This window comes from Cladosporium halotolerans (assembly GCF_011745625.1).
Source record: "Cladosporium halotolerans strain TM138-S3 chromosome Unknown Sca3, whole genome shotgun sequence".
NCBI classification, from domain to species: Eukaryota; Fungi; Ascomycota; class Dothideomycetes; order Cladosporiales; family Cladosporiaceae; genus Cladosporium; species Cladosporium halotolerans.
Genome location: NW_027191454.1, coordinates 100751 through 127844, shown reverse-complemented (window position 1 = coordinate 127844; position 27094 = coordinate 100751). Strand labels below are relative to the sequence as shown.

Below are 27094 nucleotides of genomic sequence, written 5' to 3'. Positions count from 1 at the left end.
AGCGACTGGACTCTGTAAGAATAAAGAGCATGAAAATATGGAGTAAAAGCCAATGCATGACCTTTTCATCTGTTTTTCTTTCTACAAACCTGTACCCAGATCTCGTGTCCGATTATGACGATCCTCACGCGGAGGATGCGGAACAATACAACGCTTATGAGCTAGGCATTTGGAGTGCATTTGACTTTGCAAGTGAAAGGCAACCCTGGCTGGCAAGGCCTCTGACTAAACTGGAACGAATTCGAGCCGAGACGAGGTATAAAGCAAGATAATCTCAGACCGATTCAATCAAGGCTCGCGCGCAACATGTAGTGTCACACGGAACTCCTATATAACGCTCCCGGCAGCCCTCGATCCTTCGCAGGAAAGCGAGAAAGCCAGGCGGGCTGGAGCCCTCATAAAGTGGTTAAAAGGAAAAGTAGCCTAGTTGAAACAATCTATCCCCATCTCGCACTCCCAGTCCGAAGACGCGCTTGAATGCATTTGTGTTTCTTCCGATTTCCGATCATTAACCCCAAAGGGGCTCAGCGGCGGATTAGGTCATGTCGTGGCGTTCGTGCACGATTCTAGTCGTAGAGGTCCTCCTCACCGGCGCCTGTGATTTTTGTTAGTTGTTAATTACGCTTCATATTGGGTTCAGGAAGACATACCATTCTGCTGCTGCTGGCCGGCGTTACCGTCGGCACCAGCCTCAGGGAAGCGGAAGAAGGCGCTGCCACCGCCAGAGCTCTTCATGCTCTGGGCGAAGGCCTCGTAGCGCCTAATCTCCGTGTCGGTGACGGAGCGACGGGCCATGCTCATGGCCTCCTCAAAGTGGGCCTTGGTGAGCTCGGGCACGGGGTCCTCCTCCTCAACGTCCTCGTCCATGGCGGTGTCGCCCTCGGCCTCACGAGCCTTCTGCCTCTCGATGGCGAGGTCAATAGATTGCTTGATGGCAAGCTTGACCGCGCGCTGGGTGATGAAGCCAAGATCGGCACCGGAGAAGCCGTGGGTCTTGGAGGCCATGAAAGAAAGGTCGATGTCTGCAGCGACAGGAGTCTTGCGCAGCTGTGCCTTGAGAATGCTCTCACGGCCCTCCTGGTCGGGCAGAGGAACGTAGACGAGGGTGTCAAGACGACCGGGACGGCACAGAGCGTTGTCGAGCTGCTCAGGCCTGTTGGTGGCACCGATGACGAAAACGTTCTTCTTGCTGGTCATGCCGTCCATCTCAGTCAGAAGCTGGTTGACGACACGGTCGGAAGCACCGCCAGCATCGCCCTGAGAGCCGCCACGAGACTTGGCGATAGAGTCCAGCTCATCGAGGAAGACAACGCAAGGTGCCGCGGCGCGGGCCTTGTCGAAGATGTCACGGATGTTGCTCTCAGACTCACCGAACCACATGGAAAGCAGCTCGGGGCCCTTGACGGAGATGAAGTTGGCCGCGCACTCGTTGGCAACAGCCTTGGCGAGAAGCGTCTTACCAGTACCAGGAGGACCATAGAAAAGCACACCCTTGGAAGGAGACATGCCAAACTTGAGGAACTTCTCGGGGTGGTCGACAGGGTATTGTACGCTCTCGATGAGCTCCCTCTTGACCTCCTCGAGACCACCAATGTCCTCCCACCTGACATTGGGAACCTCGACAACGGCGACCTCGCGGAGCGCAGACGGGTTGCTGACACCAAGAGCGAATTGGAAGTTCTCCTGGGTAACGCCCAGGCTGTCGAGCACCTCAGCGTCAATGGTGTCCTCGTCCAGATCGATCAGATCCATCTTCTCACGGATCTGCTGCATGGCGGCCTCAGAGCAGAGCGAAGCAATGTCAGATCCGACGTAACCGTGAGTCTCAGCAGCGATAGACTCGAGATCGACATCATCGCCGAGCTTCATGTTCTTGGTGTGAATCTGGAGGACCTCAAGACGGCCAGTGGGGTCAGGAATACCGATGTCGACCTCGCGGTCAAAACGGCCATAACGACGGAGGGCAGGGTCGATCGAGTTGGGGCGGTTGGTGGCGGCCATGACAACGACGTTGGAGCGAGCCTTCATACCGTCCATGAGGGTGAGAAGCTGGGAGACGACACGCCTCTCGACCTCACCGTTGGTCTTGTCACGCTTGGGCGCGATCGAGTCGATTTCGTCGATGAAGATGATCGCAGGGCTGTTCTTCTCGGCCTCCTCGAAAGCCTTGCGCAAGTTCGACTCGGACTCACCGGCCATCTTCGACATGATCTCGGGACCGTTGATGAGGAAGAAGAATGCGCCAGTCTCGTTGGCAACAGCGCGTGCCATGAGAGTCTTACCAGTACCCGGAGGACCGTACATGAGGATACCACGCGGAGGCTTGATACCGATAGACTTGAAGAGCTGGGGATGCCTGAGCGGCAGCTCAACAAGCTCACGAACCTGGGCCATCTGCTTCCTGCAGCCACCAATGTCGTCGTATCCAACCTCATTCAGGTTACCCTCCTCATCCTCGCGCTGAATGGGCTCGCCCTCGCAGTGAATCACTGTGTCCTGCGCGACGATACCGTACTCCGGCGGGTCAACTTCGACCACCTTGAATTCTACCGTCCTCATGGCGGCTCTGCATGTGAAGAGATCGCCTTGCCTGAGGGGCCTGTAGGCTTCGCGGAAGTAGGGCGCAAGGAAAACGTCGAAGAGCGAGCCAGTGAGGCCCTCGATAGTGTCGGCCATAGGAAGGACAGCAACACGCTTGGCGTACTTGATGTCAGGGCAAGGGTTGACAGTGACGACGTCACCGAGCTTCACGCGGAGGTTGTGCCTGACGACGCGGTTCATGCGCACAGAGCCGTCGTCAAGGTCATCGTCGGCGAGAACGATGAGAACAGTATCCTTTCTCTTCTTGCCCTTGACAAGGACAGTGTCGCCACGGAACAGCTGGAGCGTCTCCATGGTGTTGTTCGAGAGCGCAAGGATGGAGTTGTCATCGGTGGTGGCGTCGGTGACGATCAGGCTGTTGGGCTTCTTCTTCTTCTTGAGGATGGCGGTTGCCACCTGGTCATCCTGCTGCTCTTTGCCGCTCGGGTCACTGGAAGACTGTGTTAGCTCTGCGGGTGGCACAATGTACGCCGCCGGCGCTGATGTCACGATAGCGCTGGCCATCGCGAGCGCGCTGCAGACGATGGAGAATGTACTCACTGGCTCAAGTTGACCTTCTTCTTCGACTGGCTGTGGTCCGGCTCGGCGGACATGATGGGCGACTTGCGATGGGTGGTGTTGTTACGATGTATGCTTGTTTGCCGTGACTACGGGCGGAAGGTGCGCGGCGGTAGAGTTTGCCGGCGAGTGAGTGGTGGATCAAGGTGCAGGTGGGCGACCTTGATGTTGATGGGGAAGGAAAGTGTTGTGGGGAGGAGTAGTGTGGTGGTTGTGGATGGTGAAGCTACGTGCAGCGAACGCAAGTGGTGATGAACAGCTTTGGAGGTCGGTTGGCGTCACTGCATCCGTGCTTGGGCCACGTCGGCCTGAGGCGCCGACGCTCACTCGCTGCTATCTCGCGACAAGAGTGACGGGCACAGTCGAGTGGAAAGCGGTGGAAGGTCCGGGAAGCTTAATCAATATCTAATCAATAAGCCACGTCTGGCGAGAGCGCGCGTCTGACGGCTGCCTGGCCTTCACTTCACTGCTGCTCGCGCTCTCACGTGTCGCCGCGTCGGCTTTGGTCCGCCGCCGATTCCAGTGGCAACCTGACTGTACCTGAGTGAAACGCCACCATGCGCCAGGGCGAAAGGCGTGGAGTTGGGTGATGTGCCTATTGCTTCACCGCCACTTCTATCACCTCCTTCGGTAGCACGACGTAGGCATCTCCCGGGACTTGGAATATATGCCTTGCTCAGGCTGGTTTACTGCAGATGTTCTGGATTTGAACGCCCCTGCATAGCCCTATGCACCTCGATCGGAGGTGCACATGTCTTGTCACCTATTCGGAACGTGGCACCAGGCTGGGCAACGACTTCACGTTCATGGTGCAGCAGATGGCCTAGATGCACAGGATGTCTCGAAATTGCGTGATCGGGTATCAGAATCTCTGCGGATGTCTCACAGAGATTGCGTCGAAGGTTTGAAGATAAGCGTTGCAGACATGACGACCCGATGTTGCAACCGCTGGTTGACGATGACTCTAATCGCATTCCCTTCTGGACGAAACGCTGCTTCCATATACCGTCAAGCCACAGTATACTGTGCTACCGGCGAGAACGCGTCGCTTGTAGAGCAGCGCGATTCCAACAGTGTGTTAGCCTTTGCCTTCATGTTACAGTATCTCCGGATCCTCATGTTCCTCATCTTTAAATCTAGTCCAAGCCCGTAGAGCATGGCGCGTTCAGAATCTCGCCTGATAAGATATTAGTGTGCTACTACACCCGACGCTCTGCCCTGATCTTCAGCACGTCGACCATTGAGAACAATCAAAATGACCACTGACGTGTCGGGTACCGTCTTGCACATGGTTTATGAGCCTTTATAAAAGCGAGGTCACTGATCTCGTGCGCCTGTGCGTTGGCTGGTGTTTGGGAGTATGTATTTCACCGCCTACCGCCGTTCCTCCCCCCCTGTCACTACCGCCACCAAGTAGCATCACTTAATTACCGGAGAGTCTCCCATGACGAACTCACTCCTCATTGGCAGGTCACGACCTGCCATTGAAGCTAAACCACCCAGCTGGGAAGTCATTCCTAGACCTTGTCACGAAACGGAGCACTCCCGAGGAGCAGCTGAATACACGCCAACAAGCATTCCTGAGTGCAATATTTGTACGAGCCCTCTAGCGGTCGCAGTCGCAGCAGAGTCTATCCAGCACGAACACGAAGGCGACGCCCAGATCCACAATCAGGAATCTCAGTCACCGACTGCATGCCTTTCAGACTCTCTCGACACCTCCGGCTCAATCATTAGCAACAGCAGCACTAACAGCGATTTATCCGACAGCAGCAGCAGCAGCAGAGTCGATCGCCCTCCCAGCGTTCGTAGCCCTGACGGTCTGCTCCCCCTTCCCACTTCTTCGATAGGATACGTCACCCATTCTCACCAACGAGCAATGGCGAACCGAATCCCCCACGACAGACTACTACCAGGAGGAGGTCTGGACCCAGCCATTTACACGCCCGTTTTCCTCCACGATACACTAATGCTACCTGGCTCGCTGGCCAGTCTTCTGGGAAAGGTCTAGCTCCCTCAATATCTTAATTTATGATTGGATGACATGGACTAACGTACCATAGGACTCTCCCCTCGACATCCTCGATCGTCTCACGCCCGCCCGGCTGCCTTCTTTCACCATTGTTACTCCCGCAGACCCGCCGCACGTCGCTTGTCTACTGCCTATGTCGGTGCCAAGCACGGTCACCGGTCTACTGTTCTTCGGCACCGGTCGTGATGCACGCAAATTGATCAAGAATCACTACCGTCCTTTTGCCAAGCGCACGTGTAGAAACGTCGTCATCGAGGTGAAGGTCCCGGTCAATGCCAACAGTGGATCTGTCAAGAGGGAATGGCGTCTTGAGCCGAGACGAGTCATGGCTCAGGTGTTCGTGGGGAAAGTTGTCCGGAGAGGTTCGGTGGCAGGGCGGGAACCGGGAGATTTTATGTCGGAAAGGCGCGGGCAAGGACTCAACAACATGCATGTGTTTGATTTGCGGAACGGGAATGAGGGCGAAATGCAAGCGGGATCAGAATCGTCGGATCAGTGGATGGATGGTAGGGACGATTGGAGCGGTCCGCCGATATTCGGCGACGGGAGGTACATCGATCCCGAGACGATCGAATGGTGAGTGGGCTTCCGAGCCAAATGTCTCGAGCACAATCTGTGTATTTGATTGCTTTCTACTTCGGCCGTTATTCGTACTTTTCTCCCTCAACCCGTTCCTAGGACATTGGAGCCTGACGCACCACATTGTCGTAAAATCAGAGCTTGGCTCCGCCGCCGACAGCCCATGCCTTCGGGATCCAAGCCTCCACGTCCTTGAGCAGCTCTTTCGGCTTCTCCATGGCCTGCAAGCTCTGTTAGTTATGCCTCTACTACATTGCCAACCCCAGTTCCTTTCACACTTACGGCAAAGTGACCGCCTCCATCGTGGCGCTTGTAGTGAACCAAGTTGGCCAAACATCCAGCCCAGCTGCCAGGGACCGGGAACAGCTCTTTCGGGAAGAACGAGTAGCCAAGAGGCTTGTCGATATACGGTGGAGGAGGCCTTTCGCTCGCGAACTGGTAATAGTGAGCGAGCGCAAGTACTATTAGAAATTCAGGATCGCAACTTACAAGCTTGATGTCGCAACGGCGAGGCGACTCTTTGCTGCTGCCTTGCTGCTGTGGGCGTCAGTGCATTGCGCAAGGAGGAACATCGATTATGCCAATGTAGACTTACACCCCTGTACGGGTAGATGCAGCGAGGGAAGGTGTCCGTCAAGTAGTACAGCGATACGCTTGCGAGAATTTCCTTTGCGCTGTCAGCGACTAATCATCCGGATGCACGTGGTCGGATCGAGGCATACTTCCAGAGGGGGATCCTCATCAGTCCATTCGAGAAACTTCTCGCCGATCCTGTGTACTGGTCAGACATACGAGCTCTTCTAGTGTATTTCGACTGTGAACTGACCAGCTCAGCATAGCAATGGGGCTGGAAGCAAGAGCCAATCCAATCGTAGCCGTCCTCGTGCCATGCTCAAGGGCATATGCAGCTCCATGGCTCACGAACTCCCCACCGCGAGCCAGAGACTTCATCTCGAGCTCATCCATCGGCAGCTCATCTTTGTTGTCCGGCGGACCCATGGCGACCATGTTGAGGTGCATGCCAACGCACGCGTCGGACATCGCGGCCTGGAGTCTGCTGATGAAGGAGCCAAGGTCACCGCCTTGCGCAAGGTACTTGTTGAAGCCTAGGCCGCGCATGAGCTTGTCGAGACAGGTCGCAGCTTGATCCATGGTGTAGTCACGATCGAGCGGTGGTCCGGAGGAGAATGCGTAGCCGGGAAGGGAGGGCACAATGACATGGTAGGGCAGATCTTCGGCAGATGGGTATTTCTTCTTGAGCAAGTCGAGCACGCCGAGGAACTCCAGGATGCTGCCTGGCCAGCCGTGGTAGAATGCAATGGGGACGGCGTCCTTTTTCTTGGAGAACAGAGCAAGGAAATGGATGTCGATTTCGACACCCTGGTCGTCTTTGATCGGGACTATGAAATTTGGGACGGCGTTGATACGGTCCTCCTGCTTGCGCCAGTCAAAGGTAGTAGACCATTCGTGCTTAGCATTGGCCAGCCATTCACGCTCCATGCCAAAATGACGGCCAGTGCTGGTGTTCTCAAATGTAGGAGCTGCGATGGGTGAGATCTTGACGAGGTCCTTCAGAAGTTGGAGCCTCTCGTCCGCAACATGGGCCTTGTACGGCTTGGGGTTGAGCGTAGCGCCAGCAGGTATAGTGGAATACTCCGCCATGGTTGCAATGTTTTCGATCAATGGTAAATTGGTATTGAATCCCACAGTGATGTGAAGTGCTGATGATGTTGTTTGGAAGAGATGATTGAGGTGTAATATATAGAAGCTGAACTAGAGTGGCCCCACCTCCACCTCGTGCACTCTGAATCCGGCTCAATCTACAAAAGCACTGGACAATCTATCGGGGTTAAGCGAGTACGGCTCATCGCCGGCCAAGTGATTTTATGCAACCATCCGGATACAGCATGCGGTGTCTGCCCGACGGCCTAAGCATGACGTCGCTCGGAGTCCAGACATCATCACGCGGGGTCTTGGAAATCATTCAGGTGGTTGTAGCGATTCATGCCATAACTCCTAGTGCGTTGACACGATTACCAATCATCTCTATGGTACAGAAGGTAGTCATTACAAAGCTCATATGTACTTCATCTGTATCCTTCAGCGGAATTTCACCGAATGCAGATACCGCAAGTGAAGCACTGTAATCAGAAAGCCTCAGTCTTCAAAGTGTGAGCACGTACAGACTAGATAAAAGACGGAGCATTCTAGACCGACAGATGCGTGAAATACTTGTATCCTAGAATGTGGATATCTGATCCGGGTCTCGGATCTATAATTGCATGGGAAATGCCTGGAGCAACTTGCAGACGCACTGCTCTGCCGCATGCTCTTATACTCGACAGACATTGCAACATTGACGCAGTACCACTGGAACTCTATTCGAGGTCCTGATAATTGCAGCTGGCCATTTCAACATGCCGAGTGGAGTAGAGATGGCTTCAGCAGTCTCGACGTGCTGATTAAACGATCGAGGCGGACGACTTGTGTCGAAAAGCTGTCACAAAGTTAGTGACTGGACAAAATTGATCGTTTGAACTAGATCATGCATTGTTCTTGAGGGTTTTTCAGATGTTTTGCGTATAATAGGTTCTTCCTCAATCCACAATGGGAGATAGGACAGCTCCAATATTTTGAGAATCATCACATAAGGGAAAGAAATCGAATCAAATCAAATCAGACGTACCTTTGGTGTAAGTTCTCGAGTGCTTGTCCGCCGCTAACGATGGGCCGGTTGTATGTCCGCCAACCGTTCTTTTGCTGGCAGAGGCAGTGCCAGTCTCCAAAACGGAAAAGCAAGAAGCTAAATGGTCACATCAAGTGCCCTCGTCGTCTTCAAATGCGAGCTTGATGGGCTTAGCCTTCTTCTTTGCCTTTTTCGATGCCTTCTCGACAGCGCTCTTTCCAACGGCATCGCCTTTGCTCTCTTCTTCAGCATCGTCGCCAACGACCTTGCCAACCTTCCTCTTCTTTGTTGCAGCGCCATCAGTGACTTTTTGCTCGACCCGCGGTCCGCCATCGGGAGGCAAAGCCCCAGAGGCCTCGGGTTTGCCGTCCCCTTTCAGCTCTCCCGTGACGTTTCCGCCATCTTCCTCACCTTCCTCTTTGCCTTTTAGTTGTTTCTCGTACTCATCTTTGGAAATCGTTTCGCCGGATTCATCTACCACGGTAGGCCCGTCGTCATCATCTGGATTCTTAGCTTTCTTTGGCCGAGCCAGCGGTCGTTCATGACGGTCCGGATCTCTGTCGTCTCCGTAGCCCGAGTTCTGCGCTCGCATACGCTGCAAGAAAGGTGGTAGAGTGGAGTCATACTGCAGGTCCTTTGACTTGATCTTGCCGGACATGCTGCTCGAGTTTGCACCTCGGTGCGGTGTTCACGCACGCTCGTCAAGCACAACCCGCATAGAACAACTCAGCTGCGGGGATGCATCTAAGGTGAAACGAATAAGTGAACAGGGTCACGGCCGTCTCACTGCCATACAGCAGTGAATGTGGGTGAGAGAAAGCTCCAGCTTCAGTTGGGCGGCGAATTTTGGCGTGACGCACAGAATTGGGGGTCCATGCGCGAACCCCTTTGGCTGGCCCCGCCTAAACCTTGCCCGTTTGTTTTCGACCGTCACATCTTTCTGCAGGACTCTGACTACCCCTCCACGAGAGATAACTGCAAACCTTACCAAGGCTACCACCAGCTTCTACAACCTATCCTACCACCAACAAATCGCATCTTCGAGACTCTTTTCAAAATGGCTGAGGAAGTCAAGAACACCGAGAACCCCGCCGTTGAGGCCACCCCGGCTGAGGAGAAGAAGACCGTCACCGAGGCCGCTGCCGAGACCGCCACTGCTGCTAAGGAGAACGTCTTCTCCATGTTCGGCGGCGGTGCTAAGAAGGAGGCTAAGAAGGAGGACGATGATGAGGAGAATGACCGCTCTGGCTCCGCGAAGGCGCAGAAGGAGAAGGCCGCCGAGAACGACGATGACAAGGCCGATGAGGAGGAGGCTGATGTTCACTTCGAGCCTGTCATTCGCCTTACCGAGAAGGTCGAGACCAAGACCAACGAGGAGGCCGAGGAGCAGACCTTCAAGATGAGGGCCAAGCTTTTTAAGTTCGACCGTGAGAGCAGGGAGTGGAAGGAGAGGGGCACTGGCGACGTCAGACTTCTGAAGCACAAGGAGAATGGCAAGACTCGTCTGGTCATGAGGAGAGACCAGACCCTCAAGGTCTGCGCCAACCACTACAGTAAGTTTGGGTCGTTTGAGTCTAGTAGGTTGCAGTCGTGCTAACGTTTTTGCAGTCGTTCCCGACATGAAGCTCTCTCCCAATGTTGGCAGCGACCGCAGCTGGGTCTGGAACGCCGCCGCCGATGTCTCTGAGGGCGAGCCCGAGGCCGCCACTCTTGCCATCCGTTTCGGCAACTCCGAGAACGCCAACCTCTTCAAGGAGGCCTTCATCAAGGCCCAGCAGGAGAACGAGGCCCTCTTCGCCAAGGAGTCTTAAGCGAGCACCGATCTACCTTGATGACGTTCCGACACTCGGCTGGGGTACCATGATGTTTAACGAGACACGCTACTTCATGGCTCAACTCCATACAACATGAGAGGATGGGAAACTCCTCACCGCCAGTGTTGCTTCCCTACACAAAACACCCCTGACAGCAAATTTGGGCGTTCCGCACTGCATCACAACATACCCCTAAAGTCACACCATCACATACGCCGCAATGATCAGCATTGCACGCCTGGCGTTCCACGGGACGCTCGCGGATGAATGCATGGCACGGCGTGAAATATATTATGTAGGAACGAAAGCTGTTTTCAACTTCACGACCACTTCTCCTGTTATTCGACTTTACGAAATGAAGTCGAGTCTCCGGAGCTACGTATGCAAAATGAACTTTACATTATGCGAGTGAAGTCAGTTCACTTAGAAACGTGGGATAGATACGAACAGCCATTTTCATACAGTCGCCAGTCGTCACTCACTGAACATAGAGAGGCACGTTACTGTTAGCAAGACCATCTCTTGGTGTGCACATGTGACAGTGCCATGCATACCGTTCTGCCACTGTTGAATATGACTGAAGATCTTGCTGTCACCTAAAGTCGACGACAATAAGCTAGATAATTCTCTATAAACGATCTTTCTTGACAAAATGGGAGAAATCAGAGAAGCTAGTCATTCTTCATCCGAGGCACAGTCAAACATTGGTCCTGTATCTTGCTTCTAGTGCATCTTTTTATTGTCCCTACTTCACCATGGCCGTCCTGCAGCCAGCAAGCCGCGACAACCCCACACGCGCGACAAAGCTCACTTCCACTTCCACTTCCACGGCGGGCTTCACGCGCGCGAGAACTTCAGCCACCGCATCACTCTGCATCCTTGCCAAAACTGTTCATTACTCGACGCGCCACATCTGCGCGACTATATCGACTGCCTCAATTAGCATACCCGCCGTTGCTTTACTTCAGACAACCGTTTGCGCCGCGCCATAGTCGGCGCGTCCTCCAACCACCATGCCTGACGTACGTGCTAGTGCTTGCATTACCATACCAATACGTGCGACATAGCAGGGACAGCTGCTAACAAACAGACACAGGTCAAGAGAACCGTCAAGCTCATCACAGAGCAGCGCGTCATGTACGTCCCAATCGCGCCCATTCACAGCCTCGCACCGCTAACAAGGCATACAGCGAGGAAGCAAACGAAGAGAATGGCGGCTTCCCTCTGCGCGGCTGGAACATTAGCATCTTCCTGCTCAGCCCCGAAGGCGAGGAGCTGCCCGCGAACTGTTTCGAGAAAGCCACCTACATCCTCCACGACTCCTTCGGTCCCAAGCGCATGCGCCAGACCTTCCGCCGCCCGCCTTTCACCATTAACGAGAAGGGATGGGGCGAGTTCGACATGCAAATCTCCCTCACGCCCGTCGGCGCACCCAAGTCCGGCGACCAGGTCCTCGCCCACGACCTCAACTTCCAGCAAGAGCGCTATGAGAGCACGCACAATGTCACATTCAGGAATCCCAAGGGCCCGCTGCTCGATGCGCTGAGAGAGAGCGGCAGCGTTGGCGACGAGGCCAAGTCCAACGGCGTCGCTAGCACTCCGGCTGCCGGTCAGGCGAAGGAGAAGAAGGTGCGCAAGAGTGCAAACCGCAATGTGGATATGGAGAAGCTGGCCGAGGCGCTGCCGCAGCTCGGCGAGGAGGATCTCCTGCAGGTTGTGCAGATGGTTCACGACAACAAGAGCGACGAGACGTACACTAAGAATGACGTCGACAGTGAGTTTGCCCTCATCTGATGGTCTGGCGAAAGACGCGTAACTCTGACTGACATTTTCCCTACAGACGGCGAGTTTCACGTGGACCTTTACACTCTGCCCGACCCATTGATCAAGATGCTCTGGGATTTCACTTCCAGCCGTGTCGACATGAGCGCCATCTCGTAGAGCGTCGGCCTCATGTAAGCGGCCAATCACCTTATTCGTGGTGTCTGCGCTTATTGTCATTGCGTTTGCCCCTAGCTTTACTTCGCCCAGTCTCAACGGCTTGGAGGCTGAACTATGGCTCAATGGCTGCCAGTTTCTCAGCGAACGCGAAAGCGGCAAGGCACGTAACTGATTTTGCATACCATCATGTCGATTGAAGACAACGGATGCTTTTGAATTTTCGGAGAAAGGGTGCCCATTTCGGAAGGAACGGAGCGCAGGTGTTTGCGGCGTCTATTTCAGAGGGTGATCAATACCTTTGCTTTTTCTTGTGCGCCAGAAATGCGGCGACTGCAAAACCTCCGGCAGATACTTCTTCAAGGCCTAAGAGTTGAGTATCTAACGTTACTGTTTTAAATAAAGTGCTAGTGGTTCGTTACCTCTTCCGCTGCTTTCTGGTCCGAATATATAATCGTATCAGACGCGCTCACTCTGTCCCGAGACGTCGCGCGTTGCAATGTTTTCAAGGGTATGATCCAAGACTGATGAAAGGTGAGCTTGTCTGAACTAGTCAATAGATCGCTCCCAGCTTCACAATAACCGAAGGTAGGTATTTGGTCATTCAACGCACGGTGACGACAACGTCCTTCGAGCAAAGCAGAAGAAACATGTATTTCCACAAAAAGCGCCTAGCATTACTAGAGTAGATGACTCCCCAGCCCGCTCCAAAAAGGGTGCCAGTCCGTTTCTTTCCATTCGACCATATCTTCGAGTCCGATACGATCCCCCGTGCCCCCAACCAACAACGCTTTCCTCAACCCGCCGGCGAATCGCATCCAAGCACAAGGCAGCCAGTGGGAACCTAGCTCGGGCCCTCGGGCGTCACGTACCCGCCCGCGATGTCCACCCACTCCGGGATGCAGCTGCCCTCCTTGCCCTCGACGTCCACGATGTCCGTGTCGCAGCGGCAGCGGCAGCCGACGCCGTTCTCCTTCTCCGTGTCCCACTTCGCCCAGTAGTCGTCGTCTTCTTCGAGCTTTTGCGAGAACTCCTTGTCCACGGACGCGACCTTTTGCTCGAAGTCGGTGCCGAGGTAGGGTTGGCGGGGGAGCTGGCGCGCGGGCGCGTTGGCGGGGCAGTGCTGGATGGTGGTGTGGCGGTAGCCGAAGTCGCGGAAGTAGTGGATGTCGTGGGGCGCGAGGAGGGCGCCGGCCGCGAGGGAGTGGATGGGTGCGTCGCCCCACTTTTGTAGATGTTAGCATGATACTTCTAATTCATGTGCTCTTCATGGAATCCGACTCACTCTTTCCATCCAGAAGCCACCGCTGCGGTCCATCATGTTGAAGAAGTCTTCGTACTTTTTGCTGCGGAAGAAATCCAGGCGCGCGATCTCGAAGTTACTCCAGAAATGGCACATGTTGTACTTCTCGCCTTCCATGGCTTCTGGGTCGATCTCCGGCAGGGTGCCGGAGCCGGGCTCAGTGCGGAGAATGTCTTCGGGCAGAGGCTTCTCGTTGTCGTATTTTGGGTCGCCCTTGGGAAGATCTTCCGGCTTGTTCTCGTCCTCAGGCTTGGGCTCCACGAACATCTCCCACAGGCCCTGGGACGTGAGGTTGTTCACGCGCTTGTACGCGGATGCGTAGCGGAAGATATTGGGGACGGTTTCCTTCAGCTCCTTGACCGCGATAGTGAAACCGTAGGTCTTGTTGTTGCGGGCCATGTGCACGAAGGGGTCGTAGGTGATGTCGCAGAAGTACTTGATGTCGGGCTCCACACGCCAGTACCAGTCGTACTTCTGGAGCAGCTCGTGCTTGTAAAAGAAGCCAGAGTAGAAGCGGCACATGTGGTGGTAGGATTCCATGCCACCGTACATGATCGCCTGGTCGCCCTGTTTGGCGATGCCCTCTTTAGCGACTCGTGCATCGGTCCAGTCGGGGAAGCCCCAGTGTTCCGGCGCGATCTTGCCAAACTCGACAGTAGAAGAAGTGTAGTTCATGACCGTCTCTTTGAAAGTGCTGTTGAATTCCTCATTGTTAAGGAAGACATAAGGGTAGTGGAACCACCGGTTGAAGTGACGTTCGACACTCTTCAGACTGTCAAGCACACCAGGCAACTCCTTATTCCTCGCCAGCACCACGAATACGCCATTCTCTCTGGGGTGCTCCGCTTCCCTCTGAGGCTCCAAACAGCCACTGACAAACACCTTATCGTGCTTCTCGCTAATCTTGCGGATACTGGGCGGCGCGCCGCTGGGAATCAAGCGGGCCGCAGGGCTGTCCGGATGGCGCACAAAAAGCACCAGAATCAGGATGACGACCAAGGTCGGAAAAAGTAGGACGAGGTACAAGGGTACACTGATCTTGCTGTTTCCTCGTATTCTCACTCTTCTTCGGAAGAAACCTAACCGCGGCGACAGCTTTTCCGAGGCGTCCTTGAGATTGGCGTATTGGAGGCTTTTCAAGGTGGGCATGTTCTCCGCAGAGGGCATGCGTTTTCGGAGGTAATCCATGGTTGCGGCGTTGCGCTCCGTGTATCGTGTCCAGCGGCCAGGCCGCCTATTAAATGGGGTAGCGCTCAGCTATTGCGTGTGTTGTACAGTCTTGGAGTGTCGCGGAGGGTCCGGTGGTAGCGCGAGGTTTGGCTTGCGTTGGAGGAACGGCGTTGGTGTGGGCGGTGGCTGCACCGCTAAAGGAGCGACGTTGTTGGGTCCCAATTGGAGATGGCCACCGGCTACCGTAGATGCATCTAATCGGGCGGGCGCGGTATGCGGATAGGGTTGCTGCTGGGTTCGTGAAAGTGCAAGGTGTACGAGGCGAAGATGGCTCCAGGAGACGGTGCGGTGCGGTAGACTGGAGACCCCTGCAGCTACCGCCGGCCCTCATTCAGCGCAGGGCTGGCTCAGGTCGTGATTGCTGTACGGTTTACGATTGCGGGAGGTTTTTGTTACAATTGTATTCTTACTCAGACGTCTTGAACGCTATTACTATCGCGCGAGTTTCATGAACATCTACTCTTCGGCAGACATGATCGCGTTCTGCACAAGCGAATATAAACAACCAAATCGCATGCTGGCCTCGAGCTTGCGTAACAGCAGACTTGGCGCGTCAGGATTCGCACCTCACCTTGGATTGGCCTTAGGGTCCAACCCTTTCGCTTGTGAGGAGGTACCTTATGAACAGAACTGCGCGGCGATACACATGATACAACACCATGGCTCCATGACATGTGAAATAATTCGCAGACTCTATACGCAGACTGAGTACTTCCTGAGACATTCTTTCGTCTCATCATCATCTCACCTCAACATCTTCAACTGTATTCTGGCCTCCCCGCCGTTGATCCGGCGAGGGAGGTACCAACCGTCCTTGAAGATGCATCACTATAATCCGCCCGCTGCTTATCATAGAAGTCCTTGCGTCGGCACGGATCGTCTGAGAAGGCGGATGTTACTTTATTATTTAATGACGCGAGGTCTTTCCCTCAATGACACTAGGGGTGCCTGCATCAGCGAGAGGTGGCCCTTGGACAATCTGCTGTCCGTCCATCAAAGTATGAAAATGTGAAGCTTCAAGGGAAGACCCTCGGGTGCCGACAATGGCATCAAGCCTGCTCTACTTAGCTACAGGGCTTCAATACCCTGCACAAGCACACATGATAGGAAGCCTCCTGCACACTACTGCCTCAGCGTGCGCTTCACACACCGACGAGTGGCATGCGTCTCAGGCGCAGATTGCCGTCAAGTGAAGAAGAGATATCTTCACGGTCTTGATGACTACCTTCAAAGTGAAGTTACAACCATTGGCGGGCGCTCGTCTTCTGAATGTGTAATCATAGCAGGTGATGGAAAGACAGTTGCAACAATACCAGACGTAAAAGGACTGGCGCCGGTACCGGAGAGAACCCCAATGGGCCCCCATGAGTTTGTAGCGATCTGCAACTAAGACATCAGGGCCGCGAGGCCCGCGACGCTGGGAGCAGCGTGCGGCAGACGGAAAAGAAAACCACAGTCATACTGAACGGCGCGCGGCGCACGATAATGGCGTTTTCTCGGTACTGATAAGAGCGCGCGAGGGCGGCGAGGGCGGAGGAGCTCTGACTCCTGCTGCACGGTATGGGCTAGCGCCGGCGGTGTGAGCGCTCGGGCCCGCGCATAGCTCGCTCGGATTTTTGCATTTGTACCAGTCACCCACCTCACCCATTGTCCTGCACCTTGTCACCACATACCGGCAGTACTGGCCTCGACAGGGCACCCATTGGGCTTCATGACTTTTGCGCCCACCAAAACCACTTCTCAAGGTATGCTCTAGCTCGCTCCCGAGGTCGGTCCAGGAGCTTTCGTCCCGCTGCCGGCGCATTGGCTAATTCGATGCGCGTGTAGACTACATCTCCGACCACCTGTGGAAGGCCCAGGTCAATTAACTAGACCACTGCCGCTGCACCCACCCGAATTACCTGAAAAACACAAACAACCATGGCTCTTAGCGGCAAGCTGGTTCGCCAGCTGCAGCAGGAGTTGTTCCACCAAGCCCGCCAAGCTGCTCCTCGCATTGCCCGCCGTACCTTCGTCTCTCAGGCCCCACGATGCGTTAAGCAGCAGAAGCAGGTCAAGGCTGCTCCCAAGAACATTAGGGCCTTTACCAGGTCGGCCAGGAGCTGCGCCAGCCAGACAGAGACCGCTCCCAATGCGAAAGCATACCTCGAGAGTGGTGCCATTTCTGGTGCGCAGGACCTCGTTGATGTCAAGAAGGTCCTCGTCATTGGCTCTGGTGGTCTCTCTATTGGACAGGCCGGCGAGTTCGATTACTCCGGCTCCCAGGCGCTGAAGGCCCTCAAGGAGGCCGGCGTCAAGTCTGTCCTCATCAACCCCAACATCGCAACCATTCAAACCGCACACGTTCTCGCCGACGAAGTCTACTACCTCCCTGTCACCCCCGAATACGTCACCTACGTGATCGAGAAGGAGCGCCCCGATGGCATTTTCCTCTCCTTCGGTGGCCAGACTGCCCTCAACTTGGGTGTGCAAATGAACAAGATGGGCATCTTCGATCGCTACGGCGTCAAGGTTCTTGGTACGAGCATCAGGACTCTCGAGGTCAGTGAGGACCGTGACTTGTTCGCCCAGGCTCTGAAGGAGATCGACATTCCGATCGCCGAGAGTATCGCTGTCAACACAGTCGACGAGGCGCTCGCCGCCGCCGACTCCGTTGGTTACCCGATTATCGTCCGCGCTGCTTACGCTCTCGGTGGTCTCGGCAGTGGTTTTGCTGAGAACCCCGAGGAGCTTCGCAACCTGTCTGCCCGTTCTCTGACCCTGTCCCCGCAAATTCTCGTCGAAAAGTCTCTCAAGGGCTGGAAGGAGGCCGAATATGAGGTCGTCCGCGACGCCGCTGATAACTGTATCACTGTCTGCAACATGGAAAACTTCGACCCTCTCGGCGTTCACACTGGTGACAGTATCGTCGTTTCGCCTTCTCAGACCTTCAGCGATGAGGAATACCACATGCTCCGGACTGCCGCTATCAAGATTATTCGTCACCTTGGTGTTGTCGGAGAATGCAACGTTCAATACGCTCTGGCTCCGGATGGTCTTGACTACCGTGTCATTGAGGTCAACGCTCGTCTCTCTCGTTCTTCCGCTCTCGCTTCCAAGGCTACCGGCTACCCTCTGGCTTATACCGCTGCAAAGATCGGTCTGGGACACACTCTTCCTGAGCTTCCCAACGCTGTCACCCGCACGACTACCGCCAACTTCGAACCCTCTCTTGATTACATCGTCACCAAGATGCCGCGTTGGGATCTGAGCAAGTTCCAGAACGTTGACCGCCACATCGGTTCCGCTATGAAGTCCATCGGTGAGGTTATGGCTATCGGTCGTACTTTCGAGGAATCTTTCCAGAAGGCTATTCGCATGGTTGACCCCAAGTTCGCCGGTCTCCAGGGAGACCACTTTGACGACATCGACGACGTGCTCAGGAACCCCACCGACCGCCGCTGGCTCGCTGTTGGCCAGGCCATGCTTCACGAAGGTTACTCCGTCGACAAGGTCCACGACTTGAGCAAGATCGACAAGTGGTTCCTCTACAAGATCCAAAACATCGTCGACTGCACCCACGAACTCCAGAACATCGGCTCGCTCTACGGCGTCAAGAAGGAGCTCATGCTCAAGTCCAAGAAGCTCGGTTTCTCCGACAGGCAGATCGCCAACGCCGTCAACAGCACCGAAGATGAGGTCCGCGCCCGCCGCAAGAACTTTGGCATCCGCCCTTGGGTCAAGAAGATCGACACCCTCGCCGCCGAGTTCCCCGCCGACACCAACTACCTGTACACGACCTATAACGCTTCCAGCCACGATATTGAGTTCAACGATCACGGTATCATCGTTCTTGGATCTGGTGTCTACCGCATTGGCTCTTCTGTCGAGTTCGATTGGTGCGCTGTCAACGCTACGCTCAGCTTGAAGGAGCTTGGCAAGAAGACCGTTGTCATTGTAAGTTCTTCCGTCGCTCACTTTTTTGCATCTTCATTTGAACATCTGCTAATAATCCATTACAGAAGTAAGTCTATTTCTGTTGTTTTGCATCTCGACGTCCTACCATCAGCAGCCGCGCGAATGCGTGTGTTCTGCGCACGGGGATTCTTCGGCGCAGCCCGGCTCAGACTTCACCCACGTTATGCCCGAGCCAGACGTACTACCAGCGGCATGCGTTCGAGAGACCACCTTTCGGCCACTGCGATGTCTGCGCGCGATTATTGATCTCTTTACACATATAGTGCTGCAATTGGACGTGCTGCCATCGGTCGTCGTTCGATTGCGTGCATGTGCGTCACTGAGACGACGCCGCGCCGCCGCTGGGAAGTCTGAAGGCTCTCGCTTCCTGAGCTCATACCTTCGGTACCCGTCACAGAACACGTCGATCGGTCAGTGAGATGTCCTGCCCTTGTGGCTGGTCAATCCCGCTCGAAAAAATCGCGTTTTGTGGCGGTATCGTCGGCTTTGAGCTCAGAAACCGCCCCCGGCCCGCCGAGAACCCCCCTTTCGCACCTCATCCATTTCTACCACCTCTATACATCCAGAACCATGCTAACAGCCAAATTAGCTACAACCCAGAGACCACCTCAACTGACCATGACTTCCCTGATCGCCTCTACTTCGAAGAGCTCAGCTACGAGCGTGTCATGGACATCTACGAGCTGGAGACCAGCTCTGGTGTTGTCGTTTCTGTCGGCGGCCAGCTGCCTCAGAACATCGCTCTTAAGCTCCAGGAGACTGGCAAGGCGAAGGTTCTCGGTACTGACCCTCAAGATATCGACAAGGCTGAGGACAGGCACAAGTTCTCTTCGATTCTGGACTCTATCGGTGTTGACCAGCCCGCCTGGAAGGAGCTTACTTCTTACGAGGATGCTAAGAAGTTTGCTGAGAGCGTTGGCTACCCCGTCCTTGTTCGCCCGTCCTATGTCCTGTCCGGTGCCGCCATGACCGTTATCTGGTCTGAGGCGGAGCTCAAGGACAAGCTTTTGGCCGCCTCCAACGTCTCGCCTGACCACCCTGTGGTTATCACTCAATACATTGAGGGTGCTCGTGAAATCGACGTTGACGCTGTTGCTTCTCACGGCAAGCTGCTTGTCCACGCCGTCAGTGAGCACATTGAGAACGCTGGTGTTCACTCCGGCGATGCCTCCCTTGTGCTGCCGCCCGCCAACCTGCCCGCCGCTACCGTCAACCGTGTCAAGGAGATTGCTGAGAAGGTCGCTAAGGCCTGGAACATCACCGGTCCCTTCAACATGCAGATCATCAACGCCGACAACCCTGAGGGCGGTGAGAGCCTTCTCAAGGTCATCGAATGCAACCTCCGTGCTTCTCGCTCTTTCCCCTTCTCCTCCAAGGTTCTGGGCACCAACTTCATCGACGTCGCAACCCGCGCCATCACCGATACCAACGTCCCTGAGCCGGTTGACCTGATGAAGGTCGACCGTGACTATCTCGCCGTCAAGGTCCCTCAGTTCGCCTGGACTCGTCTCGCTGGTGCCGACCCCTACCTCGGTGTCGAGATGTCTTCTACCGGTGAAATGGCTTGCTTCGGCAAGGACCTCGTCGAGGCCTACTGGGCTGGCATGCAGAGCACCATGAACTTCCGTCTTCCCCAGCCTGGTGAGGGTCTTCTCTTCGGCGGTGACACCGCTACTGGCGACCTTGCCAAGATTGTCGACTACCTGAACCCTCTCGGCTACAAGCTCTACGCCGCCAACAGCGAGATCAAGGAGCACCTCGAGCAGTCCAGCAAGGACAGCTCCGTCAACGTCGAGGTCATCGAGTTCCCCAAGCAGGACAAGCGCGCCCTGCGTGAGGTCTTCGAGAAGTACGACATCCGTGGCGCTTTCAACCTGGCCAAGCGTCGCGCCAGCAGCATGGTCGACGAGGACTACGTTATGCGCCGCAACGCCGTCGACTTCGGTGTGCCGCTCTTCATGGAGCCCAAGACTGCCGTCCTCTCCGCTCAGTGTATGAGCGAGAAGCTGCCTAAGCCTGACGGCATCCCCAACGAGGTCAGGAGGTGGAGTGACTTCATTGGCGGCAAGCCTTTGTAAGCGGCTCTTGTTCGAGGTGAAGCAAGTGTCTTCACGACCATGCTATGATTTTCTAGTTCTTCTATAGTGCATTACAACGTTTCTGTGTTTCTCTGAATATCCCTATCCCCCCGACAAAATGACTTTGGACGTACTACCTTCTGTCATAGACTATCAACCCCAAATTTTTATCCGGAGAGCCTAACGTATACTAGGACGCGTCGTAGTCTTCCAAACCCTATATCTAAAGTGCGACAACAACAACGCCGCGACCGCCTCTCCGTAATCTAGTTCGATTTTGAAGTGCTACCATCTCCTATAGGATTCGGGGATGTGATGTTCGCCACAGAGAGAGCCAGGCACGAGGGGAAGCTGCGAGCCTCTCCGTGATTCAAATCGAGCTTGAAGTGCTACCATCTCCTATAAGATTTGGGAACAACAACGCCGCGGTGCAACAGGGCCGCCAGGCCTATGCCGACCTTATTCCTTTGGAATACAGGTCTGAAGCCCCGGAGGGCCGCCAGCTCGACCTAACCGCAGCCTCAGTCGACATGCTCCCATGCGGCCTTGGCGCTCTCAGAGGTCGCTGGGTCACCATGGCTCGTAACCTTACCACCCCCAGTTTACAGTTCACAGCAGCCCAGGAGGAGCCTACCGCCCTACCCTTAGACGAGAGCGTCTATCACAGCTGGGCCACTTCAGCCAGCACCATTGATCATCGTTGGGTACGGCTGATCTCCGAGGAAAAAAAGCCTTCTGACGTGCTCCCTTATCTTCTAGACGATCAAAACCGATTTTTTACGCGGAGAGCCTCATGTTTTGACCGTATCTGAACGCGTCATAGTCTTCCAAAGTCTACAAACTTTCGAATGCGCGAAGGTTCCTGCTCGTGTAGAGCTTCTTCGCGCGTGAGGTGAAATCCTCGTAGGGAATCGCCCGGTTACCGTGGATCATGTTGATGTCGTTAACAACGTCTGCCTTTGACCAGTCCTCGGCGTTAGACTGTCGGCATTAATCGTAAGTATCGAGTTTCAGCTCCAGAGCGGGTGGGTAGATTATTGTCAGGAAGCGCAGCTCGTAGTTTGGGAGGTGAGGAGGATCGACCCTCGCGAGGAGGGTGAAAACGTATGCTTGTGGGAAGTAGTCGCAGCCCGGGCTGAGCTCGAACGTCAGAGACGGAAACAACCAGAGCTCGTCCTGGTAGTCTGGCTGGATGCACTTGCGGCTGTGTATGGCATCCTAGTCCTCTTGCCCTATGGCGAATCTGTTCTCAGTGAGGCGACGTACGAGGGCGGCGACCCTCTTTGAGAATGATGCCGGGCCGGGAATCCCGATTAGAGCCTTGATTAAAGGGAGGAGTCTATTATCGTCGTCATCCATCTTCTAATCTTGATATTGCGGGTCTCCGGAGCGGCTTTATCCATGACGGCGGCGAAGGCCAGTAGCGACCCGAGGCTCGCCGATGATAGTAGCCATTTCCAGTATTCTTAATATATCACCGTAATACCATCCCTCCTAGGCATACTAAAGGTGACTGTCCGGTGGAGAACCTATCAGTTGACAGGCCACAGATTCCCAGATAAGTGGTGGTCGTTTGACTCGTTTTCATTCCTCGCTATCTAGATTTTCTCATGCAAGACCTTTGGGCTCGCCATCTCCCTGAATGCTTTGCTGATGACAGAATAACTTGGTTGCCTTCTCTCTAACCACCGACCTTGAACGTCCTGCCGCTCGCCGTCTTCCTCTCCTTGGTGCCCTCCTCGGCCTCGGGCCGCGCGCGGCGCAGCACCTGCAGGAAGTCGGCGGTGCGTCGGCGCATGCGGCTGTGGATGTAGGCTTTGCTGGCTTTGATGTGGTAGTGGAAGTAGTCGCGGAAGGTCTGGATGTGCGAGATGACTTCCTCGCGGCGCGCCGGGGTCAGGTGGCGGGGGAAGAGCACTGGGAGAGGGGAGGTGTTAGCGAGGGTTTCATGAGATGGGTGGGATTCAGAGCCCTGAAGGAGACATACCGAAGGTGATGTATCCGACGTCGCCTTTGCCGGCCTTCAGGTTGGGCTGACCCTCGAGCTCGAGCGGCGGGTCGTGGCGGAAGAGCACCTGCGGGGCGTTCTGGATCGCTCTCCGCCGGGCGTCGACGAACTCCTGCAGAAACACCTTGCCGTACACGCGGTCCGTTTCCTCGCGGAAGACCGTGCTGAAGATGACGGTCACGCGGTCGTGCGAGGCCTTGATGTAGATGGCTTCCTCGTCGCGGTAGTGGATGGCGCGCACGCCGCCGCCCTCGCGCACACCCTGTGGCGCCGACTCCGAGGTGTACTTGCTCGCCTCCTCGTGCAGCGCGGCGTACTCGTCGAAGGCCTGCTCGAAGGGCGCTGCCATGGCGTTGCGCTTGAGCAAGCTGATCTTCCGCACCAGCTCGTCCTTCTCTTCCTGGCTCTCCGGCAGGTTCTCCAGATCAACCTGCACGCTGAAGTCATAGCCCTGCTCGGGTGCGACGATATAGGGGCCATACTCGCGCTGCAGGACGTCTTCGGCGCCGTACTGCACGAGCTCGCGGTAGCATTTTATGCTGGTAGAGATGAGGATGCGTGTCTTTGACTCGGGGGTGCTGATGTGGAAGGTGACGTTGTCGAAGTCAGAGACGATCTGGTCAATGGCAGTAGGGGTGGCTCTGAGAGGGAGATTTGGTCAGCCGGTATACAGGAAGCTGCCTGGCGATTTTTGGAGGCCTACTCTGGCGCAAAGCGGTCCTTGAGGAGGGACTCAATGAGAACGTTCTGGTAATCGAGGAGCAACATGATGGCGAAGAAGGCGGCAGCAGGCCGCTAATATGGCTGGTGGTGAGTTGCGGTGGTGTGCGGTGTCACTGGTGTCGTCTCACGTGTGCTGCACCGCTCGTCTGCTCAATGCCGGCTGCATGTGCTCATTACGCAGTCGCCGAGCTCAGCCCAAGCAAGTGGGACGCCCACCACGCCGTGCGGCTCTGCGGCCGGCGCGGGCCAGCTGCGGGGTAGCGTTCGCGCTAGCCGTTTCGCAAGCCTGCGCTGCAAAAGAAATGTCGAAGGCCGACTGCCCGACAAGCTTGCTCTCGGCACAGCCTTTTGCGACCGACCATGGTGCGCTCTTACAGGTTTGTCGGCACGCTCCTTGATCTCTTCGGTCTCTCACTAATACTCCTATCAGAAAGTACGAGCCGACCGTCAGCTTCGGCACGGTCTGCACGGCGACATCGAATTGCGTCTGGACTCCAGAGTCTACCTCGAAAACTGCCAGCGCGCGCTCGACTGGCGCAGGCAAGGCCTATGTAGGCGCAAATGAGGATGTGATCTGCTGGGATATCAAAAAGGGCGAGCAGCTGTCGAGGTGGAACGACAAGGACAACCGCAGCGCTGTCACATGCATCTCGCAATGCGCCGTTCAGCCCGATCTTCTGGCTGTTGGCCACGCAGACGGTGCGATCAGGATCTGGGATGCTCTGTCGGGACAGATTGTGGTCAGCTTTAACGGGCACCGCTCGGCAGTTGTGCACTTGCAGTTCGATCGCGAGGGAGCTCGGTTGGCTAGTGGCTCAAAGGACACGGACATCATTATCTGGAACTTGCTGTCCGAAGCGGCCGAGTACAGACTTCGTGGACACAAGGACCAAATCACCGGACTTGCATTCGTACGCACGCCCGTATCTCGCCCGCAGAGCCCGCACACGGACGAGGCCGTGGATCTCGGCGCAAACGACAGCGAAGAGTTCGAGGAAAAGTACCTGCTTTCCACCTCCAAGGATGCTCTGGTCAAGCTTTGGGATCTGCAGAGCCCACACTGCATTGAGACACACGTTGCACAGACAAACGGAGAGTGCTGGGCTCTCGGCATGAACCCGGACGGCGATGGCTGCATCACTGCGGGCAACGACGGCGAGCTGAAGGTCTGGAGTCTGGATCTGGCTGGATTGGCAGAATTCGGATCGAGTATTGCTGCTCAGAGCAAGAAGCAGGACATCCTCAAGAGCCAGGGTATCTTGCACAGGCAGGGTAAAGATCGCACTACTGGAATCACTTTCCACCCTAGGCAAGACTACATCGCAGTGCACGGATCGGAGAAGGCGGTAGAGCTTTGGCGCATTCGATCCGGGGAGGAGGTACACAGACACATGCAGCGCAAGAAGAGGAGACGAAGGGAGAAGGCCGCTGCGAACGGTGAGACACTCGCACCGGAGGCTGAGGATGCTGTCGGCACTCCTGAAGTGGGTGACGTGTTTGTCTCCTACGTGATTGTTCGCACTACCGGCAAGGTCCGCTCAGTGGACTGGTCGACAGCCGGAACCCGCTCCAACAAGAACCTGCAATTACTTACTGCGACAACAAACAACCAGCTGGAGCTTTACACAGTGGCATCACATCAAAAGCTGGCTTCTGGACGAGAAGCTCCGGAGTACAACCGTTCATTGGCCGTGGAGCTTCCAGGTCACAGGACAGACATTCGAACACTCTCCCTTTCATCAGACGACCGCATGTTGGCCTCCGCCTCCAGTGGTCAGCTCAAGGTTTGGAACCTCAAGACACAAACATGCCTACGGACGCTAGAGTGCGGTCAAGCACTTTGCTCTGCTTTCCTCCCTGGTGACCGTATTGTACTAGTTGGAACCAAGACCGGTGAACTGGAGCTTTACGACATCAGCACCAGCACCATCATTGAGACGATCAAAGCACACGATGGTGCAATTTGGACCCTCGCTGTTAACCCCGACGGTCGCAGTGTTGTAACAGGAAGCGCCGACAAGAGTGCGAAGTTTTGGCGCTTTGATGTCGTTGAGGAGAACATCCCCGGAACGCGCAGGACGACATCACGTCTGAAGCTCAACCAGACAAGAGAGCTCAAGGTGTCAGACGACGTCCTGTCGCTTTGCTTCTCACCAGACGGCAAATTGATCGCTCTCAGTACCCTTGACAACACTGTCAAGGTCTACTTCAACGACTCCCTCAAACTCTTCCTCACACTTTACGGTCACAAGCTCCCAGTCTTGAACATCTCGATATCTGCCGACAGTAAACTCATCGCCACATGTAGTGCAGACAAGAACGTGCGCATCTGGGGTCTGGACTTCGGTGATTGCCACAAAGCATTCTTCGCCCACCAGGACAGTGTCATGCAGGTCGCCTTCATCCCACACCCCGTTGAGCAAGAAGAGAAGCACACCCTCTTCTCAGCATCGAAAGACGGCGTGCTCAAATCATGGGACGGCGACAAATTCGAGCAAATCCAGAAATTCGACGGCCATCACGGAGAAATCTGGGCCATGACCCTGTCCCGCACAGGCGAGACCGTCATCACCGCCTCGCACGACAAGTCCATCCGCGTGCACGACGTCGGCGACGACCTCATCTTCCTCGAGGAAGAGCGCGAGCGCGAGCTCGAGGAAATGCATGAAGCAACCCTCGCGCAGAACCTCGACCGCGACGCCCGCGACGACGAGGACCAGGACGCCGAGGTCGCCGCCGCCTCCAAGCAGACCATCGCCACGCTTACGCATGGCGAGAAACTGATGGAGGCCCTCGAGGTCTGCACCGAGGACCACGAGCTCATGCTCGCCTACGAGCGCGACAAGGCCCGCAATCCGAACATGGCCGTGCCGCAGCGCAACCCGGTCTTCCTCGCCCTCGGCAACATCTCCGCCGAGCAGCACCTGCTTAAGACGCTGCAGCGCATTCCCGCGCCGGCGCTGAACGATGCTCTGCTTGTGCTGCCTTTCTCAATCCTCCCTGATCTTTTCACTTTCCTTGCGCTTTTCTTCCGCCGCCGCTTACACCCCGAGCTGGCGTGGCGCGTGACGTACTTCCTGCTGCAGGCACACATGCATCAAGTCGTCTCGTCCGGCGCCCTGCGGCAACCGCTCGCGGAGATTCTGGAGGCGTACGAAGAGTGGCAAGCGGAGCAGAGAAAGGTGCTCGGTTTCAACCTGGCTGGTCTGGGCATTATGGGTGTTGAGGCGAGGGAGAACGAGAAGAGCGAGTACGTCGACGACGCGGCGCTGGAAGAGGAGGACGTGAGTAAGGGGAGGAAGAAGAGGGCTTTTGGGAACGTTGCTTGAGTTGCGAACTTTGTCTCGTTCGGAGAATAATACTAGTTACTAGACATTGAGGTTCTTCTTGTATGAAGTAGTGTAGAAGATAAAGGGAAGAGGGATTCCAAAGATGAAAGAGATGCAGTGTGATGCGTCCTTTGCTGTGATCGCCGTGTGTTTCGTAGCGCTTGCGCGTGTGGCGAAAACAAACCCGTCCGACGCCGATGCTCTTGACCCGAAACAATGTGACAAAAGGAAAATCGATGGAGTGAAGTCCAAGTGAAG

At 55.5% G+C, this 27094-nt stretch overlaps 10 protein-coding genes across 10 annotated transcripts; 5 read left to right on the top strand and 5 right to left on the bottom strand.

Annotated features, from left to right (window-relative positions):
- Positions 1–36: 36 nt before the first annotated feature.
- Positions 37–3469, bottom strand: cdc48 (Cell division control protein 48). Its single transcript, XM_069369629.1, has 3 exons — positions 3142–3469; positions 651–3031; positions 37–595 (listed from the first exon to the last, which is right to left on the bottom strand). Exons 1-3 carry the CDS (start codon positions 3192–3194, stop codon positions 567–569), a joined length of 2463 nt encoding a protein of 820 aa, XP_069233396.1. The 5' UTR covers positions 3195–3469; the 3' UTR covers positions 37–566.
- A 1155-nt stretch (positions 3470–4624) lies between these two features.
- WHR41_01021 (uncharacterized protein) lies at positions 4625–7574 on the bottom strand. The gene is made up of 7 exons (XM_069369627.1): positions 6597–7574; positions 6493–6541; positions 6366–6437; positions 6260–6304; positions 6053–6205; positions 5218–5991; positions 4625–5166 (listed from the first exon to the last, which is right to left on the bottom strand). The coding sequence occupies exons 1-6, from the start codon at positions 7430–7432 to the stop codon at positions 5905–5907; spliced, it is 1242 nt and encodes a 413-aa protein (XP_069233398.1). The 5' UTR covers positions 7433–7574; the 3' UTR covers positions 4625–5166; positions 5218–5904.
- WHR41_01022 (uncharacterized protein) lies at positions 4642–6002 on the top strand. The gene is made up of 2 exons (XM_069369628.1): positions 4642–5164; positions 5223–6002. Exons 1-2 carry the CDS (start codon positions 5039–5041, stop codon positions 5769–5771), a joined length of 675 nt encoding a protein of 224 aa, XP_069233397.1. The 5' UTR covers positions 4642–5038; the 3' UTR covers positions 5772–6002.
- Positions 7575–8586: 1012 nt separating the features above from the next.
- WHR41_01020 (uncharacterized protein) lies at positions 8587–9114 on the bottom strand (the record flags this gene model as incomplete). The annotated part of the gene is made up of 1 exon (XM_069369626.1): positions 8587–9114. One exon carries the CDS (start codon positions 9112–9114, stop codon positions 8587–8589), a length of 528 nt encoding a protein of 175 aa, XP_069233399.1.
- A 268-nt stretch (positions 9115–9382) lies between these two features.
- On the top strand, positions 9383–10562 carry WHR41_01019 (uncharacterized protein). The gene is made up of 2 exons (XM_069369625.1): positions 9383–10009; positions 10065–10562. The coding sequence occupies exons 1-2, from the start codon at positions 9514–9516 to the stop codon at positions 10265–10267; spliced, it is 699 nt and encodes a 232-aa protein (XP_069233183.1). The 5' UTR covers positions 9383–9513; the 3' UTR covers positions 10268–10562.
- Positions 10563–11088: 526 nt separating this feature from the next.
- WHR41_01018 (uncharacterized protein) lies at positions 11089–12629 on the top strand. Its single transcript, XM_069369624.1, has 4 exons — positions 11089–11292; positions 11367–11407; positions 11461–12044; positions 12111–12629. Exons 1-4 carry the CDS (start codon positions 11284–11286, stop codon positions 12209–12211), a joined length of 735 nt encoding a protein of 244 aa, XP_069233182.1. The 5' UTR covers positions 11089–11283; the 3' UTR covers positions 12212–12629.
- Positions 12630–12837: 208 nt separating this feature from the next.
- Positions 12838–15177, bottom strand: WHR41_01017 (uncharacterized protein). Its single transcript, XM_069369623.1, has 2 exons — positions 13494–15177; positions 12838–13433 (listed from the first exon to the last, which is right to left on the bottom strand). Exons 1-2 carry the CDS (start codon positions 14697–14699, stop codon positions 13053–13055), a joined length of 1587 nt encoding a protein of 528 aa, XP_069233190.1. The 5' UTR covers positions 14700–15177; the 3' UTR covers positions 12838–13052.
- Positions 15178–16661: 1484 nt separating this feature from the next.
- Positions 16662–20776, top strand: WHR41_01016 (uncharacterized protein; the record flags this gene model as incomplete). The annotated part of the gene is made up of 3 exons (XM_069369622.1): positions 16662–18744; positions 19096–19108; positions 19288–20776. The coding sequence occupies 3 exons, from the start codon at positions 16662–16664 to the stop codon at positions 20774–20776; spliced, it is 3585 nt and encodes a 1194-aa protein (XP_069233189.1).
- Positions 20777–22327: 1551 nt separating this feature from the next.
- Positions 22328–23685, bottom strand: WHR41_01015 (uncharacterized protein). Its single transcript, XM_069369621.1, has 3 exons — positions 23488–23685; positions 22764–23425; positions 22328–22693 (listed from the first exon to the last, which is right to left on the bottom strand). The coding sequence occupies exons 1-3, from the start codon at positions 23550–23552 to the stop codon at positions 22458–22460; spliced, it is 963 nt and encodes a 320-aa protein (XP_069233184.1). The 5' UTR covers positions 23553–23685; the 3' UTR covers positions 22328–22457.
- A 182-nt stretch (positions 23686–23867) lies between these two features.
- WHR41_01014 (uncharacterized protein) lies at positions 23868–26836 on the top strand (the record flags this gene model as incomplete). The annotated part of the gene is made up of 2 exons (XM_069369620.1): positions 23868–23884; positions 23938–26836. The coding sequence occupies 2 exons, from the start codon at positions 23868–23870 to the stop codon at positions 26834–26836; spliced, it is 2916 nt and encodes a 971-aa protein (XP_069233191.1).
- Positions 26837–27094: the final 258 nt, after the last annotated feature.

Bases quoted from the DNA above. Each gene is read 5' to 3' on its own strand.
- cdc48 (XM_069369629.1), bottom strand. From the start codon at position 3,194: ATGTCCGCCGAGCCGGACCACAGCCAGTCGAAGAAGAAGGTCAACTTG. The intron at 3,032-3,141 runs GTGAGTACATTC...ACAGTCTTCCAG, and splicing joins AAGAAGGTCAACTTGAGCCA to TGACCCGAGCGGCAAAGAGC. The intron at 596-650 runs GTATGTCTTCCT...CAAAAATCACAG, and splicing joins CGGCCAGCAGCAGCAGAATG to GCGCCGGTGAGGAGGACCTC.
- WHR41_01022 (XM_069369628.1), top strand. From the start codon at position 5,039: ATGGCGAACCGAATCCCCCACGACAGACTACTACCAGGAGGAGGTCTG. The intron at 5,165-5,222 runs GTCTAGCTCCCT...AACGTACCATAG, and splicing joins TGGCCAGTCTTCTGGGAAAG to GACTCTCCCCTCGACATCCT.
- WHR41_01021 (XM_069369627.1), bottom strand. From the start codon at position 7,432: ATGGCGGAGTATTCCACTATACCTGCTGGCGCTACGCTCAACCCCAAG. The intron at 6,206-6,259 runs GTAAGTTGCGAT...CACTATTACCAG, and splicing joins GCCGTTGCGACATCAAGCTT to TTCGCGAGCGAAAGGCCTCC. The intron at 5,992-6,052 runs GTAAGTGTGAAA...CAGAGCTTGCAG, and splicing joins ATGGAGGCGGTCACTTTGCC to GCCATGGAGAAGCCGAAAGA.
- WHR41_01019 (XM_069369625.1), top strand. From the start codon at position 9,514: ATGGCTGAGGAAGTCAAGAACACCGAGAACCCCGCCGTTGAGGCCACC. The intron at 10,010-10,064 runs GTAAGTTTGGGT...ACGTTTTTGCAG, and splicing joins GGTCTGCGCCAACCACTACA to TCGTTCCCGACATGAAGCTC.
- WHR41_01018 (XM_069369624.1), top strand. The intron at 11,408-11,460 runs GTACGTCCCAAT...CAAGGCATACAG, and splicing joins ATCACAGAGCAGCGCGTCAT to CGAGGAAGCAAACGAAGAGA. The intron at 12,045-12,110 runs GTGAGTTTGCCC...TTTTCCCTACAG, and splicing joins CACTAAGAATGACGTCGACA to ACGGCGAGTTTCACGTGGAC.
- WHR41_01017 (XM_069369623.1), bottom strand. From the start codon at position 14,699: ATGGATTACCTCCGAAAACGCATGCCCTCTGCGGAGAACATGCCCACC. The intron at 13,434-13,493 runs GTGAGTCGGATT...CATCTACAAAAG, and splicing joins GTGGCTTCTGGATGGAAAGA to TGGGGCGACGCACCCATCCA.
- WHR41_01015 (XM_069369621.1), bottom strand. From the start codon at position 23,552: ATGTTGCTCCTCGATTACCAGAACGTTCTCATTGAGTCCCTCCTCAAG. The intron at 23,426-23,487 runs GTAGGCCTCCAA...TCTCCCTCTCAG, and splicing joins AAGGACCGCTTTGCGCCAGA to AGCCACCCCTACTGCCATTG. The intron at 22,694-22,763 runs GTATGTCTCCTT...CCCCTCTCCCAG, and splicing joins CGTCGGATACATCACCTTCG to TGCTCTTCCCCCGCCACCTG.